Genomic DNA, 18,596 nt, shown 5'->3' with positions numbered 1-18,596 from the left:
ACTGTCATAATTAATATGTAAAAGAGAATTTCGTATTCTTTCATGTGTAAGAAGTGAATGGTGGGTGAGTAAGTGGTTTGTGAACAGGGAAAAGGGCAGTGGGGAGTGGGAGGGGGGGGGGGCAGGGAGGGGTCAGCACTAGGAGTTGCTACTGCAATAGCAACACACATGGTAAATTCTAAAGTTGCACTTGGGCGATGAAATGTCCAGCAATATTGTAGTAAAATCTGTTTCATATGGAGTTGAGCCATTGTTAGGTGTGAATGGTAGTAATTATGTGTTTGAGTACCAAGAATAAGAAAGTCACTGACTACTAAAGGACAAAAAAATATAGTAAGCCTCTCTGTGGCTAAGTAGGTGTCAGACAAAGGTTCAGGTTCAGTCTTTAGCTGGTTTGGGGACTTTTCCAGCCAGTTATTGCTTCTTTCATCTCTGACAAGGTTTTTTTTTTTTTGAAAATAATAAGGTGCATCATGGTTTAGAGCTAATGTTAAACTAGAGGTCTCCTTACAACTGGGCCAGAGGAAGGCAAGGTCATTCCTCTGTAATACTGGTGCCAATCCTGACAAAACACAATGGTCCTGAAACCAATCTCCAATTTGAGGATTGTTTTACTTTTATACACAACAAAGAAAGTGTATAGGTTTAAATTTGAGGAGATTGCTTTTCTAGCAGCAAAGACTTACGAACATTATTTCTTATGTTTCATGGTGAAAATAGAGGAGTTAAGTGTTACTAGGAAAGGGATGCGCCATTTTCAGTCTATATCAGTAAATTCAGATCATGTGCATAAGTACGAAACTTTCTTTTGCATTCAAAGTGATCGCACTGCTAAGTGCAGTTAACATGAAGAAATTTGTCTCATGAGGAGTAGTGAGACAGATGATAGGTGTTTAGCTAGTGTACTATAAATGGAATGGAAGGTGACTTATCTTGGTGTACTACTGTTTTATTTCTGTCTGATGTCACTGATTCCTTTTAGCATATACCAAGCGAGTTGGCGCAGTGGCTAGCACACTGGACTCACATTCGGGAGGACAACGGTTCAATCCCGCATCCGGCCATCCTGATTTAGGTTTTCCATGATTTCCCTAAATTGCTCCAGGCAAATGTCGGGATGGTTCATTTTAAAGGGCACGGCCGACTTCCTTCCCTGTCGTTCCCTAATCCGATGAGACCGATGACCTCGCTGTTTGGTCTCTTCCCCCGAACAACCCAATCCCCTCCTTTTAGCATACTTAGCAGTTGGAAACACTATGTTGTGAGTGTCACAGCCAGGTGCAAAATGTCAGCATTCCAGGAAGGAAGGTAATTGTGCGTGTAAAATTTCTTCATATTTGATATTATTATATCACTCACTTGACGAAATTAGCGATAAATATAACATCACCGACATAAAGAAATTTGATCTTACCTAGATGTGAGGAAACATGAATTCCAGTCACAAGCGCATGCAACTAATAAGAGAGATAAGAATGAAAAGTTTTTGAAATACACATTGTGCTAGCAGGATTTTGTGCACGAATGTAAAATTTTTCCTGGGTATAGTAACATGTCATGCCTGCTTTTTAAAATGCACTCTAAGGGGAAAAAATACATACCACAAAAGAATTTTCTGGATGGGACGGAAGTTGGTAGATGTGATGTACATGTACAGCCAAAAATATTGCAATTTCAGAAAATTGGATGATTCATGCAAAAGAAAAAACTTCACAAGCAACTAAATAACGCGTTGGTCTACATCTGGCCATTTATACAGCTTGGCATTGATTGATAGGGTTGTTGGATTTTCTCCTGAGGGATATCATGCCAAATTCTCTCCAGTTGGCGCGTTAGATCGTCAAAATCTTCAGCTGGTTGGAGGGTCCGTGCACGTAATGCTTCAAATACTGGGGAGAGATCCGGCGACCTTGCTGGTCAAGGTAGGGTTTGGCAAGCATTACGACAAACAGAAGGAATTCTGGCCATGTGCGGGCGGGCATTATTTTGCTGAAATGTAACCCAGGATGGGTTGCCATGAAGGGCAACAATACGAGGCGTAGAATATCGTCGACGTACAGTTGTACTGTAAGTGTGCTGCGGATGACAACCACAGCAATCCTGCTTTGAAATGAATTGGCAACCCAGACCATCACTCCTGAATGTCGGATCATATGGCAGGCGACAGCCACGTTGGTATGACACTGTTGTCCGGGGCGTTTCCAGTAAGGTTTTTTTCTGATCATCGGGACTCATTTCGAAGTGGGACTCATTACTGAAGACATTTCTACTCCATTCAATGAGATTCCAGACCGAATGTGCCCGACATCACCGAAAATGGGCTTGTTGGTGTACAGACGTCAATGGTAGTTGGCTCAAGGGGCGCCGTAAGTTCAGACCCCTTACTGTGAGCCGCCTATTAATGGCCAGCGTCGTCACTGTAGCTCCAGTTGCACGTGGATAGGTGATAATGATGAATCCGGGGCTCTCTGATGATTGCTCGGTCCTCTCGTTCAGTCGTCTCTCCGGATCGACCGCTTCCGTCTTGACGCTGTGTTCAGCCAAGGTTCACCCATTCCTGCCAGCGTCGTTGAATACTGGCATCGCTCCTGTTCAAATGTCAAGCGATTTGCCAATTACTCCAATCGGCTAGTTTGTCCTCTCTCAAATGCTGATATCGGCGTATAATGTTCGCGTGCCTGTCTGTGAGTGATAGTTACTGTCCACATGAGTACACGGAATGAAATTCGCGAAGACCAGTACGGTATCGACATGTTCGCAATTTACTATCCTTGCCAGCTGCTCGGTGACACTGAGTTGCAGCATCACTCATTCATCCATCGGCTACCAAAGTTTACAATTTTGCATTTTCCGTCGAAACCTGTATGAATATCAATTAATGACCAATTTACATAATTCCTTCGTGGTGCATCTTTTTTGTGTTAGAGTGTATATATTGAACGGTAAACTGTATCGAGGAATTGACCATATTATGTACATTTTTGGGATATTTTCCTCGGGATTACAAACGAATTCTGCACTCAGCTTCTCAGACTTACGAGAATTTAATTCGAATAAATTTACGGACTTCGAAAAGTAAATTTCACTTTATTATGACAGACCAAGTAAGTGTTATTGGATTCTGCACTACATTTGATAGTGACGCGGATATGTGACACTACTTTTCAATATAGTCACCAAGTCCACGTAAAAAACGTTCGGAACGTTCTACTAATTTTTCAGTTTTTGGACCATAGAAATTCGCTCCTTGATCGCGGAGCCATTCGAGAACCTCTGCGCGGACGTCCTCATTGGTGGAAAATATCTTTCAAATGGTTCAAATGGCTCTGAGCACTATAGGACTTAACATCTATGGTCATCAGTCCCCTAGAACGTAGAACTACTTAAACCTAACTAACCTAAGGACAGCACACAACACCCAGTCATCACGAGGCAGAGAAGAAAATATCTTTCCTTTCAGTTTTTTTTTTCCTTCGATTCCCTGAATATTACCGTCTGTGGTCAATTTAGATTCCCTTCCTTTCCGACTAGCATCACCCACGTCTTGATCAAACTGTTCGCATCAGTTCACTACGGCTGGATGCGGAGACTGCATTTGGTCCATATACCGCCAGAATTCCACGGTGAATTTGTCTGACATTCAGGCGTTTTGCCCATAAGAATCACACTGCCCGCGTACTTCAACTTTGGGGTACATTTCCTGTTGTCGTGCCATTCCACTCGCTCACTGTGATGTTCCTATTATCCTATCGCAACAGATCTCCAGACCCATATCTGCGGGACACCTGTAACACGCACTCTCTTCTTACAATGCGCCACTCTTGTTGCACAATGATCTTGGCGTAGGACAAGATGTGTAACTTACTTTTCGAAGTTCCTACATATAAGTTTTAGAAAGAAGCCAGTTTGCCACCTAGCTCGTTATACAGTACCGCTATTAAATAAGTAACCTCTGAAGAACTATGCAACTGCTGTTTCGTTAATCAGTAGTACCAACACAATGAAACAGAGTAAATCATTTTGCTCTGAACACTACTCTACAAGAATAGAAAAAAACTCTTACCTGGTGACGAGAATGGAAAACGTGTTTGGTAGGGCAAGATATTCTTGATATTCTTAAAAGGTAGAGTACTAGAGCCACAGAACGTTATGTATGTGTGTTCTGTACTGCAATATATAAAGAGAGTCAAATGAAAACCGAACACCCGCCACAACGGCACCATGGAATGGTTACATTCAAAAGTAATCATCGCACGCGTCAGGACATTTATCCCACTGGGAGACGAGACGATTCAATTCAATTCAATTCAATTTATTAGCGTCCTTGTAATACATCATCGAAATGACATAGGACTTGTCAATAAACATTACAATTTAAAATACATATACATGAAAATTTGTCACTTAGACATTACAATTTTAATAGAACTTTTAGAACATTAACATAAAATATACAAGTAGGATAACAATGTACAAAAAAAAAAAAAAGTTTGTGATTCTCACATCAAAGATTATTTACATTCTTACATTAACACTGTTTCACACTTTCATAGAAACAGCAAGTATTTAAATGTGAGCAATTACACATATTTATTATGTCAGGGAAATATTAACTGCGCTTTTATTGTCAACAATTCATAAACTCTTCAATACTGTAAAAACTATTGCTCAATAACATGTTTTTTAATTCTCTTTTAAATATGTACAGTTTTGGTATTATTTTTAGTTCTTTGGGGAGAGCACTGTAGAGGATTTTGGGTTGGTATAGTACACTTTTGTGATACATAGCTGTTTTATGAATTTCTCTGTGGAAATCATTCCTATTCCTTGTTTCGTAGTTGTGAAATTCTCTGTTTAATGTAGAAAATTCCTCGTGTTCTTTTAAGAAACATATGCTTTCATATATGTATAAAGATGGTAGTGTCATGATTTTTAATTCTTTGAAAGCTTGCCTACAAGAGTCTCTATATCCTATACCTTTTATTATTCTGACTGCCTTCTTTTGTAGTCTAAATGAGTGTTTTGTTAGACTGATGTTCCCCCAAAACTGTACGCCATATCTTAATAAACTATGCATGAATGAGAAATAAACACATAACACTGTTTTAATATTACATGAGCTTTTAAGCATTCTAAGTATATAACATGTTTGACTTAATTTTTTGTTCAATGATATTACATGCTTTTCCCATCTTAAGTGTTCATCAAACCATACTCCCAAGAATTTAGTGTATGATGCTTGTTCAATCTTACACTTACCCAGTTCTACTATAAGGTTAGTTTTTATTTTATTTGTAATATGTCTGAAGTTGATCCATGTTGTTTTTTTGGCATTCACAATGAGTCTGTTTTCATTAAACCATGTGTCTGCTTCGTCTGTTGCTAATGTGACTTTTTCCTGTAAGTCAGCTTCACTATTTGCTTTAACAAACAAACTTGTATCATCAGCAAACAGTACTGCCTCTGCTTCAGATAGTTGACTTGGTAGGTCATTGATAAATATTAAAAACAGTAATGGCCCTAATACAGATCCCTGGGGTACTCCATACAAAACTCTCTCGAATCTTGATGAATATGTCCTATCTGCCTGGCTTATCTCCACCTTCTGATACCTGTCTGACAGATATGATTCAAACCATTTGTGGGCAACTCCACGTATCCCATAGGCATATAACTTCCTAAGCAGTAACTTATGGTCAATGACATCAAAGGCCTTTGATAAGTCCAAAAACAATCCACAATTTAATTCCTTTCTGTTTATGGAATTTAGAACAAGTTGCAAAAAATTGAAGATAGCTGTTTCAGTTGATTTATTTTTACGGAAACCATTTTGCGCATTAACCAGTATTCTATTCTTAATAAGAAATTTGTATAGTCTCTGATACATTATCCTTTCTATTATTTTTGAGAAACCTGACAACATTGATAAAGGCCTAAAGTTACTAACATCATATTTATCACCATTCTTGTAAAGTGGCTTTATAGTAGACATTTTAAGTTTTGATGGAAACACCCCTGTCTTAAAAGATTCATTTATAATTTCAGTGAGATGCGAGGCTATGTTTCTTGCACTTTGCTTAATGACTTTGTCAGGAATCCCATCACACCCACATGACATTTTATTTTTTAACTTATTTATAGCATTTAGTACCTCTGAATCAGTTACTGGATAAAGGAACATTGTCATGTCATTCATGGGGATTTTTACCTTGCTATTGGAATTGCATTTAGTTTTAATTAAATTTATGGCTATATTTGTGAAATGTTCATTAAATATGTTGGCAATCTGAAGTGGGTCCTTAACAGTTTTACCCCCACTTTTAATGACAAAGCTGTTATCTTTTCTTTTATGTCTACCTATATTTTTATTTATTACCTCCCAAGTTGACTTCATTTTGTTGTTACCTTTCTCAATATAGGTATCATTATCAAGCTTCTTAGCTGCAATTATTACTTTCTTGTACAGGCTTCTATAACATTTCACATGTGCTTTCAGTACTACATTCTTCCTGGCTGATTTATTTAACTTTCTGAGAGTGTCTGATGACTTTCTAATCCCCTGTGTAACCCATGTTTTGGTTTTATGTTTAGTTTTGACTCTTTTTATAGGAAAGGCAACATCGAAGCAGTGTTTGTAGCTTTCAAGGAATGAGTCAAACTTTCTGTTGACATCACCACTTGATTCACTACCCCAGTTGTTATTTTCCAGAATATAATTAAAAATTCTTATGCTGTCATCATTTATAAATCTCCTTTCTCTGTAATTGTTATTGGTAACGGGGTCCTTGTAAGATGTGACATTTAAACTCAATTTGATACCCTTGTGATCCGAGAAACCAGTGTCAATTACTTCAATGTTATATTCACACTTGTCCTTGTTTATGAATACTTGATCTATTATAGTTTCAGACATATTTCCACATCTGGTAACTTCATTTACAGTTGCCATCATATTATGACACAAAAAGAGATTGCACAGTTGCTGTTGTTTACTACAATCATTCTTAAAGTTAACATTAAAATCACCAAGAACAATTACATTATGTTTAAGTTCATTCAGCAGTCCCTCAAGGTTTTCCATAAAAATGGCAAAGTTGCCCAGTGGTGATCGGTACAAACACACAATAGTAATTTTTAATTTGGTTAGCTCACATATACTGTATTCAAAATCTTTTTCTATGCATTTTAGTTTACATTTAATTTCTTTTGATTCTACCCCTGTCCTAACATAGATACATGTCCCACCCCCTTTATGGTTGATTCTACAAAATTTGCTAATCATTTCAAAATTTGGAATAATTATGCTAGACGCTTGCATTTCTTTTACCCAGTGCTCACTTATGCATAGTATATTAATGTCTTTTAGATAGTCAGTTAATAGAACTTCTATTTCAGCTAATTTACTTTCTAGTCCCTGCACATTTTGGTATACAACTGTTAAAGTTTCATGTAGTGGATTTGCTGCACTATTTACCTTTGTACTTTCTTGTTGCTGACACTGTAAAGATTCTGCCTTTTCTTCTTCTTCAAATTGCGAAGGTCCCATAAAAAATAGTCACTACGCACAGCAGCTCTTCTTATCCTGAGGCTCTTCCTTTGAGATGTCTGCAGAGCAGCTGATGAGTTTCTGGATCTAATTGAATGTTTCTTGGCTGTTGGTGTGGTTGCAGTCCTAGTTACAAGTGAGCATGAAGCATTAAGTGTTTCGAATGTGCTGACAGCTTCATCCTTGGAGGTTTCAGGTGCACATGAGCTTACACTAGGTTTGTAGGCTTTCTCATCTGAAGAAATTGTTTCCTCTTCACCTCTGCTGGATGTTCCTGACATTTCTGCTGGTACCCCATATTCTACCACTCCTTCAGATACTGGTACCGGTATGTTAGGTATCTCTCTCATCTTAGACGTTTCCTTGCAAATTTCCATTTGCTCAGTTACTGCTATGGTGAGGATACCTGGCAGTTTGTGTTGATCATTGAAATTATTTATTGTTTTCATAATTTGAGCACAGACATACAGTTGTCCTGCTCTATTTAGGAGATCTCCACTGTTTATGAAATGTTTTTTTCTGAAATCTAGCTGGACAAATGTTGAATTTGGGTAGCACTTTGTTATTTTGTGAAGCAGTCTGTTAGTTTTTTTTATTTCTTCGTTAACCCGAGATTTCTTAAAAAAATCGTATGGAATGCTGGTTACCATCACATGTACATTTTTGAGCTTTTCGAGCGTCTCTCTTAGCGCTCGTCTTGCTGACAATACATCATTGCAGCGGACGTCTACTCCGCCCCCTAGGATTAGAACACAATCATTTTTCTTTATCTTGATACTCAGATTTTCGCAATTGTTGACGATCTGTTTCAGTGGAGCATCAGGTTTTATTACGCTAGTAACACTGCATCCTGAGTTATATAGGGTTTCTGCCAGTCTTTTTCCGAGACTGTCGATCAATTTATATTTCGTAGAACGCGGTCGGCCGCTGACGGGTCCACAACCGCACCCACTCTTGCACTTCCTCGTCCGACTGAAACCGACATACACGCCTGTCTTTCATCACACGGTGAAAAATCCGAGCTGTACGGACGATATTGAAGTGCTGAAGCGTAGCCTTCGTACGATTGGCAGTCTGGGGGCACACGTTATCGTGCAACAGGGTGCTTCTGTACGACAACATTCCTAGGCATTTGGGCTTCGTGGCGTGTGACAGTTTCTTCAAAGTGTCTTCATTGCGCTGCGCATTGATTGTGGTTCCACACTCGAGGAACTCGTCGAGGAGAGGGCCTCTGCAGTCGAAGAACAAGGTCATCATGACCATACTGGAAATTGTGTGAATAGTTTTGGATTTCTTTGGCAGGGGAGATGTGGAATGTTTCCGCTGTTGGCTCTGCCGTTTGTCCCTGGGCTTTCGGAATGCTGTCAGATGGAATCATCCTGCTTCACGATAACGTCCGTCACAACACTTCCAGTCGGGCGAAGGCTACGCTTCACCGATTTGGTTGGGAAACACTGCGATATCCTCTGCACAGCCCGAATCACTCACCGTGTGATTTTCACATCTTTGATGAACTGGAGGAAGACGTGTCTGGACGTCGGTTTCTGAATCTGACGAGGAAGTGCCAAGAGTTGTGGAACGATCAGCGGCCGACTGCGGTCTAGGAAACAGGGACTGATCATCTCGTCTCTCAGTGAGATAAATGTCTTAACGCCGGTGGGGATTACTTCTGAATGGAACCATTCCATTGACCCGTTGTGGCTAGTGCTTGGTTTTCATTTGACTACCCCTCATAGATGTTTGTATGAATGCACAGTGATAGTTTTCTGTGATAGAGTATTTAAATAATGTGGTTTTGACGATACGTGTTATACATAAATCAAAATAATGCTAATGTTACCGCAAATCTGCGACATCATTAAAAAAAAAAAAGTCTTGCTGCTGCCAGTTATGCTCAAGTCACGTCTGATGACATTTTAAAGAAAAATTAACTTGCTCTGGAAGGGCCTGCAAAGTGCAAATTTAGTAGGGGTTAGACTATCTAATGAAACATTATCAAGGGATTCAGATGTAATAATTATGCAGAAATAAAAATATTACCACAAGATAAGAGGGACATGGGACAATTGAATCAATCCCAAAACAATTGCTTGTACATATACTTTTATAGTTTTTACTCTCAACACTTGAGGGTAGAGCGGGCTATTTATGTTCTGACCAACTGTGGAGTCAGTCAAATACCATGCCGGCACGTAGTGGTCCAAGGGGAGTCCCTGTTGGGAACACTTGGGAGGAGTTTTACAATTTCTGCATTTGCCTCACAACCAAGAAAAACCCATGGTCAGAAAAAGAGAACAGGGAGCAGTATGTCCTAGAACGAATTATTAAAAGCTTAGAGTGTATGTTACTGTGTTCATGTAATTAAAGTCAACGAATTCCTAGATACTGCATGGTATCTCTGACAGTGCCAATCGCAGGCTATACGATTGTCGTATTTTCATGCATATAACAACGCTGATACAAGATCATATGAATATTTGTGCCACACATGAAATCAGGTTAGACATGTTGTGTGTCAGCTATGATTTACTTCACCCAGTTCTAGGAGGTTAATATACACTATGTGATCAAAAGTATCCAGACACCCCCAAAAACATACGTTTTTAATATTAGGTGCTCTGTGCTGCCACCTACTGCCAGGTACTCCATATCAGCAACCTCAGTAGTCATTAGACATTGTGAGAGAGCAGAATGGGGCGCTCCGCAAAACCCACGGACTTAGAACGTGGTCAGGTGATTGGGTGTCACTTGTGTCATACGTCTGTACGCGAGATTTCCACACTCCTAAGCATCCCTAGGTCCAATGTTTCCTACGTGATAGTGAAGTGGAAACGTGAAGCGACAAGTACAGCACGAAATCGTACAGGCCGACCTCATCTGCTGACTGACAGACTGCCGACAGTTGAAAAGGGTCGTATTGTGTAATAGGCAGACATCTATCCAGACCATCACACAGGAATTCCAAACTGCATCAGGATCCACTACAATATTATGACAGTTAGGCGGGAGGTGAGAAAACTTGGATTTCAGGGTCGAGCGGCTGCTCATAAGCCACACATCATGCCGGTAAATTCCAAACGATGCCTCGCTTGGTGTAAGCAGCGTAAACATTGGACGATTGAAGAGTGGAAAAACGTTGTGTGGAGTGACGAATCACATTACACAATGTGGCGATCCGATGTCAAGGTGTGGGTATGGCGAATGGCCAGTGAACGTCATCTGCCAACGTGTGTAGTGCCAACAGTAAAATTCGGAGGCGGTTGTGTTATGGTGTGGTTGTGGTTTTCATGGAGGGGGCTTGCACCCTTTGTTGTTTTGCATGGCACCATCACAGCACAGGCCTTCGTTGTGTTTTAAGCACCTTCTTACTTCCCACTGTTGAAGAGCAATTCGGGGTTACACGACAATAACATCCCTGTAATGGACTGGCCTGCACAGAGTCCTGACCTGAATCCTATAGAACACCTTTGCGATGTTTTGGAACGCCGACTTCGCGGCAGGCCTCAACGACTGACATCGATACCTCTCCTCAGTGCAGCACTCCGTGAAGAATGGGCTGCCACTCCCCAAGAAACCTTCCAGCACCTGATTGAACGTATGCCTGCGAGAGTGGAAGCTGTCATCAAGACTAAGGGTGGGCCAACACCATACTACTGAATTCCAGAATTACCTATGGAGGGCGCCACGGACTTGTAATTCATTTTCAGCCAGGTGTCCGGATACTTTTGATCACATAGTGTATTATGGCCAAAAATCGTACTATATCTGCAATTTACAAGGTGAGGTCCCCAGCGGTGGGATAGTATTTTTGAAATCGTCTATATTGTGACGTAGGTTAATATTCCAACTATCACATCCTACAGCCATTCACCCTGGTAGGCCCTCGCTTGCGAATTATTGACGAAAAAAATTTCAGAATTTTGCGTGATGCTCAATAGCATTAACATATTAGTATCATATTGACTGGTGTAATGGATATGGTTAGGCCTTGACGTGCAGAACGTTATGGACTTGAAGCCTATCAGGTACTTTAAATTAGCTTTCATTTTTAAGTTTTTATCGAAATGACGTATTTAATTATTTTTCTCCCATTAATAGGTTTAAATGTAATTTTTTATTTCTATTCCTTTGTCACAGCATTTTAATCATCGTATCTACTTCTTCATTTGCTCGCATTTTTCGTGCTATCATTTCTTTCCTGCTTGAAATCTTTGTTCACGTGATTTTAATTAAATTTGTATATTAATTTCGATTTGATTTCTTTCGTTTTATCATCTTATTTTTTCGTCCATGTTGGTGCATTCATTATTTATATTCCTCATTCTTCTTGATTTTCGTTTTACATATAATCCCTTCTTTCGTGTAAATCTTCATCTTAATATTTTGTCTATTGTGCAATAGGAATTTACGTTATGTTTTAAATGTTTGAACGACGATTGCCATCCAAAAAATGCACATTTCGTGACGAAAAATACATTTTTGACACTGTTGCATAATCAACATAAATAGATTATTTCGTCTTTTGTAATTTAACCGATAGATTGGCATTTTCAAATATTTAAATATTGTATTAGATAAATATGATTAAATTCACATTCACAAAAACTCCGAGCGGAAAAAGAATGATATAAAGAAAAAATGAGAGGAAATGAAAAAAAAAATCATACAATGATTGAAATATCACAAAGAAACAGAAATAAAAATTACTTTTAAGCCAGGTACTTGAATAACGATAATGATCGAAGTCATTTTCACAAAGATTTAAAAATAAAAAGAATGTAAAGCATCTAACAAGATTTGAACCCACAATCTTCAGCATGTGAAGGTCTTCCTCTAGCCCTTACAATACGCAAACAGTTTCCAACTCTTCTGTTTTATTGCTATTGAGCAGCACATAAAATTCCGATGTTTTTTTCATCGATTACTCGCAAACAATGGTCCACCATGGTGACTGGTTGCAGGTGTGATACGTGGGATCTTAACCTACATCACCATATAGATGGTTTCAAAAAGTCGATCCCACCACTGGGTCCCCTCTCCTTGCTAGTGTTCAAAACAATTAACCAATGTAAATATGGACAAACGCCTTGAAGTAGTCAGAGTCTCTCTTAAGCATTGTTTCCTCTCTATCTCCGAACCATAGTTGTCAGTTAGGCCACGATTCCAGGCTCTACCTACATGAAAGGAGAACTTCGTACAGCTAAACCGGCTGCTCGGCTTAATCGCAACGAACAGAGTTGCTCGGTTATTCATTGTCCTCACGCAGAGTCCTCTTAAGGTTCCCAGTACTTAGAAGACTGCTTAGACGTCTCGGAATGTAGGGAAAAGTGAAAGTAAAAAAGGAAGCACGTACCGTCGAGCAGCATCTTGGTGGCGATGGCGGTGGGGATGCCGACAGCGCGAGACATGGCGGAGTGCCCCGCCGGCGTGCCGTACAGCACCATGTTGATGCCACGCTTCTCCCGCCGCCCGTCCGGCCACAGGATGCCCACGTCGTGCCGCAGGATCACCAGGTCACGCTCCGTGCGTTCTGACACAAAAAAAACCTCTGCCTAATCCACCTCCTCTTAAGCGTAAGCTGCACCTTGTCCTGGCATTTTTTATACTAGGTAGGTGCAAAAGTTCGAAGCGTTTTTCTTTTGCATGCTGGTATTATGCGGACAGTATATTCTGGCAGTCGGCCGCGTTTGTAAACAAACGAGAATTTAGACTGCCCGAAGGAAGGGAAGCGGTGCGAGGACAAGAGCCCCGCCACCATCTCGAAGGGCTGCCACCCTGCGTCCGCGTTCTGTGCTTCTACGAAAGCAAAACTGACATAACATTCATGGAAATGAAATTAGCGTTTGGCGTCATTGGCCGGGAGGCCCCTGACGGGGCAGGTCCTGCCGCCTTGGTGCAAGTCTTATTACATTCGACGCCACATTGGGCGACCTGCGCGCCGGTTGGGGAGGAAATGATGATGAAGACAACACAACACCCAGATCATAAGGATCGCTGATTCCTTTTGTGGTGGTGAGAGTTGCATTCGAATCCCTTCATGCACTCATTCAAAAATAAGAAAAAAGGAAACAAGGAATCCACAACTCAAAGCAAACTGGAGCACACAAAGCATTTTGTAGTGGTTACAGCGCAATTGTTTGCTGCGGTTGGCAGTGGTAGTTCAGGCCAGACCTCAACCAGTATCTTACGGAACCATAATTAAAAACACTCACAGCCTAAAACTGCCACTATATAATGTCCCCATAATATTTCGGTTGCTATTGGTTTATTTGTCAACTGTCATTTTTTATTTCTAGCTCACTGTTGCTATTTGAGTTAACAAATTATCGTTTTGTCATTTGGAGATAGGGAGTGGAGCTGTGGATGCTATAAAATGGAGTACCAAGTGGAGAAATCAGAACATTTCCGACATATTCTTCCGTTTGAGTTCAACAGCAGCGGAGGCAGCCAGAAACATTTGCGCCGTGTGTGGGTATAATGCCGCTGGACAGATCACGGCAAGAAAATGGTTTTCTCTTTCTAAGGAGGATCGTTTCGATATTAGTGACTCACCACGTTCTCGAAGATCTTTGGGGTTTGATTAAGATGGTTTAATGCATTAATCTACAATGACCCACGTCAGTGTACTATAGATCTAGCGAATGTGATGAACTGTGATCATTCCAGCATCGTGCAACATATGCATGCAATGATGACGGTTCAGAAATCAAGTGTATGGGTACTGCATGCTCTAAGCCAAAATCACAAAAATCGGCGGATGGCCATACGTGCATCTCTGCTTGCTCGTCATCAGTCGGCTCGTGAACTATTCTGAATCGTTACTGATGATGAGAAAGGTTGACTTTGTAGTCTATATGCTAACATACGGAAACGAAAGGAGCAGTTGAGCCCAAACAAAGCAACAACTCCCCCTATAAAGACCTGCTCGCGTCAACAAAAGGTAATGTTGTATACCTGGTGGAAGTGCTACGGTGTGGTATACTACGAATTGCTTCTCCAAGCATCACTGCTGGCAATTATTGCCAACAACTGAGACGTCTTGCAAACGCAGTCCAAGAACAACGACCAGGAAGACTGCGTGAAGTGATGCTACTTCACGATAACACCCAGCCGCATTCTGCGAGACTTTCTTGTGCCCTCAGATTTTCACCTTTTTCGCTCTCTATCGAAGAACGTTCAAGGAACTTCCTTTCCGGATGAAGATGCGGTCTGAACATGGCTACACGAGTTCTTCGCCTCAAATCCACGTAATTTTTACATTTGCGGGATCGAAAAGTTAACCCAGCTTTGGCAGACTGTTGTAAACAGTGTAGGAGAATATATTATAAATGACTAAAGTCCCTGTCACGAGCATCTGTTGTGTTTATTAAACCTATAGGAAAACGCTACGAACTTACGTACCAGCCCAACAATTATAATCAAGAAAATTATGACTCTAAAAATGTTTTGCGATAACAGATATATACAAATAAAAAAATTAATTAGTCAGGCGTGTGTTATCAATCACAGAGCGGGTTGCTCTGAATGGCAAGAGACACTGCCAAATACTTCGGTTTTAAAAACCTTAGCTAATAGTGCCCTGGGGAATGTAATTAACAGTTAAATTAATAGGATATCTAATCCTAGTTTATTAAGTTTGTCAGGTTCACAAAAAGAGGCATAAAATTTAAATTACACCTAATAAATTCATAATTTAACTCCCTGACGAAAATGCAGGAACTGTGTCTAATAAATTAGATTAATACGCAGAGATTCAAAAACCTAACTACCGAAGCACTCAGATGAAACTAAAGAATTCGCCCCTGATTAGGAACTTTTAATATGTTACAAAATCAGATTACTTTCCGACGCAAACGAAAATGCGAGAACTGTGGCTATTAGATATTAAATAAACACGCAGAAACTCAATAAACTAAACTATTAAAGCACACAGATAATATAAAATTCCCTCCTGGTTAGGAACTCGTAAAAGTCTCAATATCGGTTACTTCCCTGTTGCTGCTTGTGTCTCGGCCGGCTACTGCTGCCTGACTGTACGCCCTCTCTTACCATTATGCTTTTGTTTGTCCCCCGCAATTACCTGTTTGATGACATACCAGACTGCTTCGCTTCGCTTTTATTCTCTTGTTTGTATATTATTTTTTTGCCGTAGTCAGCAGATTCCTATAAATCTTTTGTACCTATGATAGAAATATGAGAACTTTGGTTCATTACAACTCTTTTTCAAAGAATTGAAGTACCTGAGCGTTGGGTGGACTCCTAATACCTACTGTTATCCATTTGATAAGACTGATGTGGGTAGTTTGGGAAATGCCGTTTCAGGCTTCAATTTAAACAACTTCGAAAATTTGGAGAATTTTCTATTTACAATGGTTTGTCTATACACTTCATCCTATATTTCGTTAATAACTTCTCTTGAAGAAACTTTTATGTTGATTTGTAGTAAATATGTTTTGTAGGTCTGAAGTTTAGGGATTTTTTCCAAACCTCATTTTACTGTTGTTATTGGGCAGAAATGGTCTGAGAGTGCAAGATTTTTACAGCTACATTGCTCTTGTCCCTATCCATACTTGTGGCCACTTGTCGATTACCGATGCAGTTATTGTAGTAACCCTTGCTGCACTATTGGCCAACAGGGACACGCCAGAACTCAAAAATGGTTCAAATGGCTCTGAGCACTATGGGACTTAACATCTGAGGTCATCAGTCCCCTAGAACTTAGAACTACTTAAACCCAACCAACCTAAGGACATCACACATATCCATGCCCAAGGCAGGATTCGAACCAGCGACCGTAGCGGTCGCGCGGTTCCAGACTGGAGCGCCTAGAGCCGCTCGGCCACACAGGCCGGCGCCAGAACTCTGAAGGATATTTACACTAAGGTGCAGCAGTAATGCGATAGCGATCTGCACATATATAGATGGTGGTAGTATCGCACAGATGAGATATAAAAGGGCAGTGCACTGGCGGAGCTGTTATCTGTGAAAAAGCTTCCGACGTGATTATGGCCACACGACAAGAATTAACAGAATTTTAACACAGGATGGTAGTTGGAGCTAGATGCATGGGACAGAGATCCACAGTGTCAGGAGTGTATCGAGAATACCAGATTTCACTCATTACCCCTCACCACAGACAAAACAGTGGCCGACGGCTATCACTTAACGACCGAGAGCAGCGGCGTTTGTATAGAGTTTCCAGTGCTAACAGACAAGCAACACTGCATGAAATAACCGCAGAAATCATGTGGGGCCTACGACGAACGTATCCGTTAGGACAGTGCGGCGAAATTTGGCGTTAGTGGGCTATGGCAGCAAACGTCTGACGCGAGTGCTTTTGCTAACAGCACGACATAGCCTGCAGTGCCTCTCCTGGGCTCGTGACCATATCGGTTGCATCCTAGACGACTGGAAAACCGTGACATGGTAAGATGAGTCCCGGTTTCAGTTGGTAAGGGCTGATGGTAGGGTTCAAGTGCGGCCCAGACTCCACGAAGCCATGGACCCAAGTTGGCAACAACTCACTGTGCAAGCTGGTGGTGGCTCTACAATGGCTGTGTTTCCATGGAATGGACTAGGTCTTCTGGTCCAACTGAAGCGATAATTGAGTGTAAATAGTTATTTTCGGCTACTTGGAGACCATTTGCAGCCGTTCATGGACTTCATTTTCCCAAACAACGATGGAATTTTTATGGATGACAATGCGACGTGTCACCGGGTCGTAATTCTTCGCTACTGGTTTGAAGAACATTTTGGATAATTTGAGCGAATCATCTGGCTACCCAGATTGCCCGACATGAGCCCTATGGAACATTTCTGAGATCTAATCGAAAGGTTATTTCGAGCACAAAATCCTGCACCAGCAACACTTTCGCACTTGTGGACGACTCTAGAGGCAGTATGGCTCAGTATTTCTGCAGGTGACCTCCAACGACATGTTGAGTGCATGCTACTTCCAGTTGCTGTGCTATGCCGGGCATAAGGAGGTCCGGCACGATATTAGCACGTATCCCATCACTTTTGTCACCTCAGTGTATTAGGGTGCTGCTAGTTTTATTTATGACATTTGTGTTTATGTTTACCTCTACACACAACATAATGTTGACTTCTGCTTTTGTGACTTTATCTAGACCCTATGTTAATTTATCGTAATATGTGTCCACATCGAATAATCGATACATACACAACATTTCTTGTTGATGTCGAGCGTCTTTATTTAATACTTTGTGAGTGCTTATTGTAGACTTTTTAAACTACTGGAGTTACTCTTTAGGGAGGGGAACTTGTTGTCTGGTTTTATCGTAAAAAACGCCTACTTCTCTTACCCATAACAACGGTTTTTTACTATGTGTGGCCCCATATCCAACCAATCTGCTTTCATGTATCGACGGTAGCAGTCTTCGCTTACCAATCGTGTTTCGGTGTAGGCCATGCCTAGTGAAACCCTATCTACTGACAATTTCAACAAGTTCCAGAACAACTGGCAGTGGCATAAAACGGCTCAAGTCATATTCCGCAGACAGAACAACAAAATGGGTCAATACGACAGACCAGTGAATTAAACTATCATTCGTCATCAGATTGGAAAGTAATCACGTGTGGCGCCTCACACAGGTCCATCGTAGGGCCATTGCCTTCTCTTGTGTACATTAATGACCTGTCATCAGTCATTGCCAGATACATTGTTTGTTTCGTTTACAGATGATAAAAGTATTGCAATAAATAGCAAATCGAGCATAGTTTTAGAAAATGTTGATTATCATATTTTCATGGACATTAATAAAAAGTTTGTATCCAACTCACTACCATTAAACTTTGAGAAGACTCACTACACGCAATTCAGACCAAGTAAGATATTTCTACATGTGTATAACGTATGAAATAGCGCAGATAGGAGAGGTTGACAATGTTAAACTCCTGAAATTACAACTTGATAATAAATGCAGACGGGATGACCATACCACAGAACTGCTGAAACGCCTACACAAATCCTTATTTACAAGTCAACTGTTATCAGATATAGATGACATAAAATAAAAAAAAGCTGGAA

The 18,596-nt window shown here is 40.6% G+C and overlaps 1 protein-coding gene across 1 annotated transcript in view; it reads right to left on the bottom strand.

Annotated features, from left to right (window-relative positions):
• Window positions 1–18,596, bottom strand: part of LOC126248648 (alpha-aminoadipic semialdehyde synthase, mitochondrial) — a 288,931-nt gene that overhangs the window by 49,044 nt on the left and 221,291 nt on the right. The window contains exon 18 of the mRNA XM_049949837.1: window positions 12,900–13,076. Within this exon, the coding sequence (XP_049805794.1) occupies window positions 12,900–13,076 (177 nt within the window). The remainder of the gene's footprint in view (window positions 1–12,899; window positions 13,077–18,596) is intronic.

The sequence above is a fragment of the Schistocerca nitens genome, chromosome 3 (assembly GCF_023898315.1).
Source record: "Schistocerca nitens isolate TAMUIC-IGC-003100 chromosome 3, iqSchNite1.1, whole genome shotgun sequence".
NCBI lineage: Eukaryota > Metazoa > Arthropoda > Insecta > Orthoptera > Acrididae > Schistocerca > Schistocerca nitens.
This window is presented reverse-complemented; position numbering and strand designations above follow the sequence as displayed.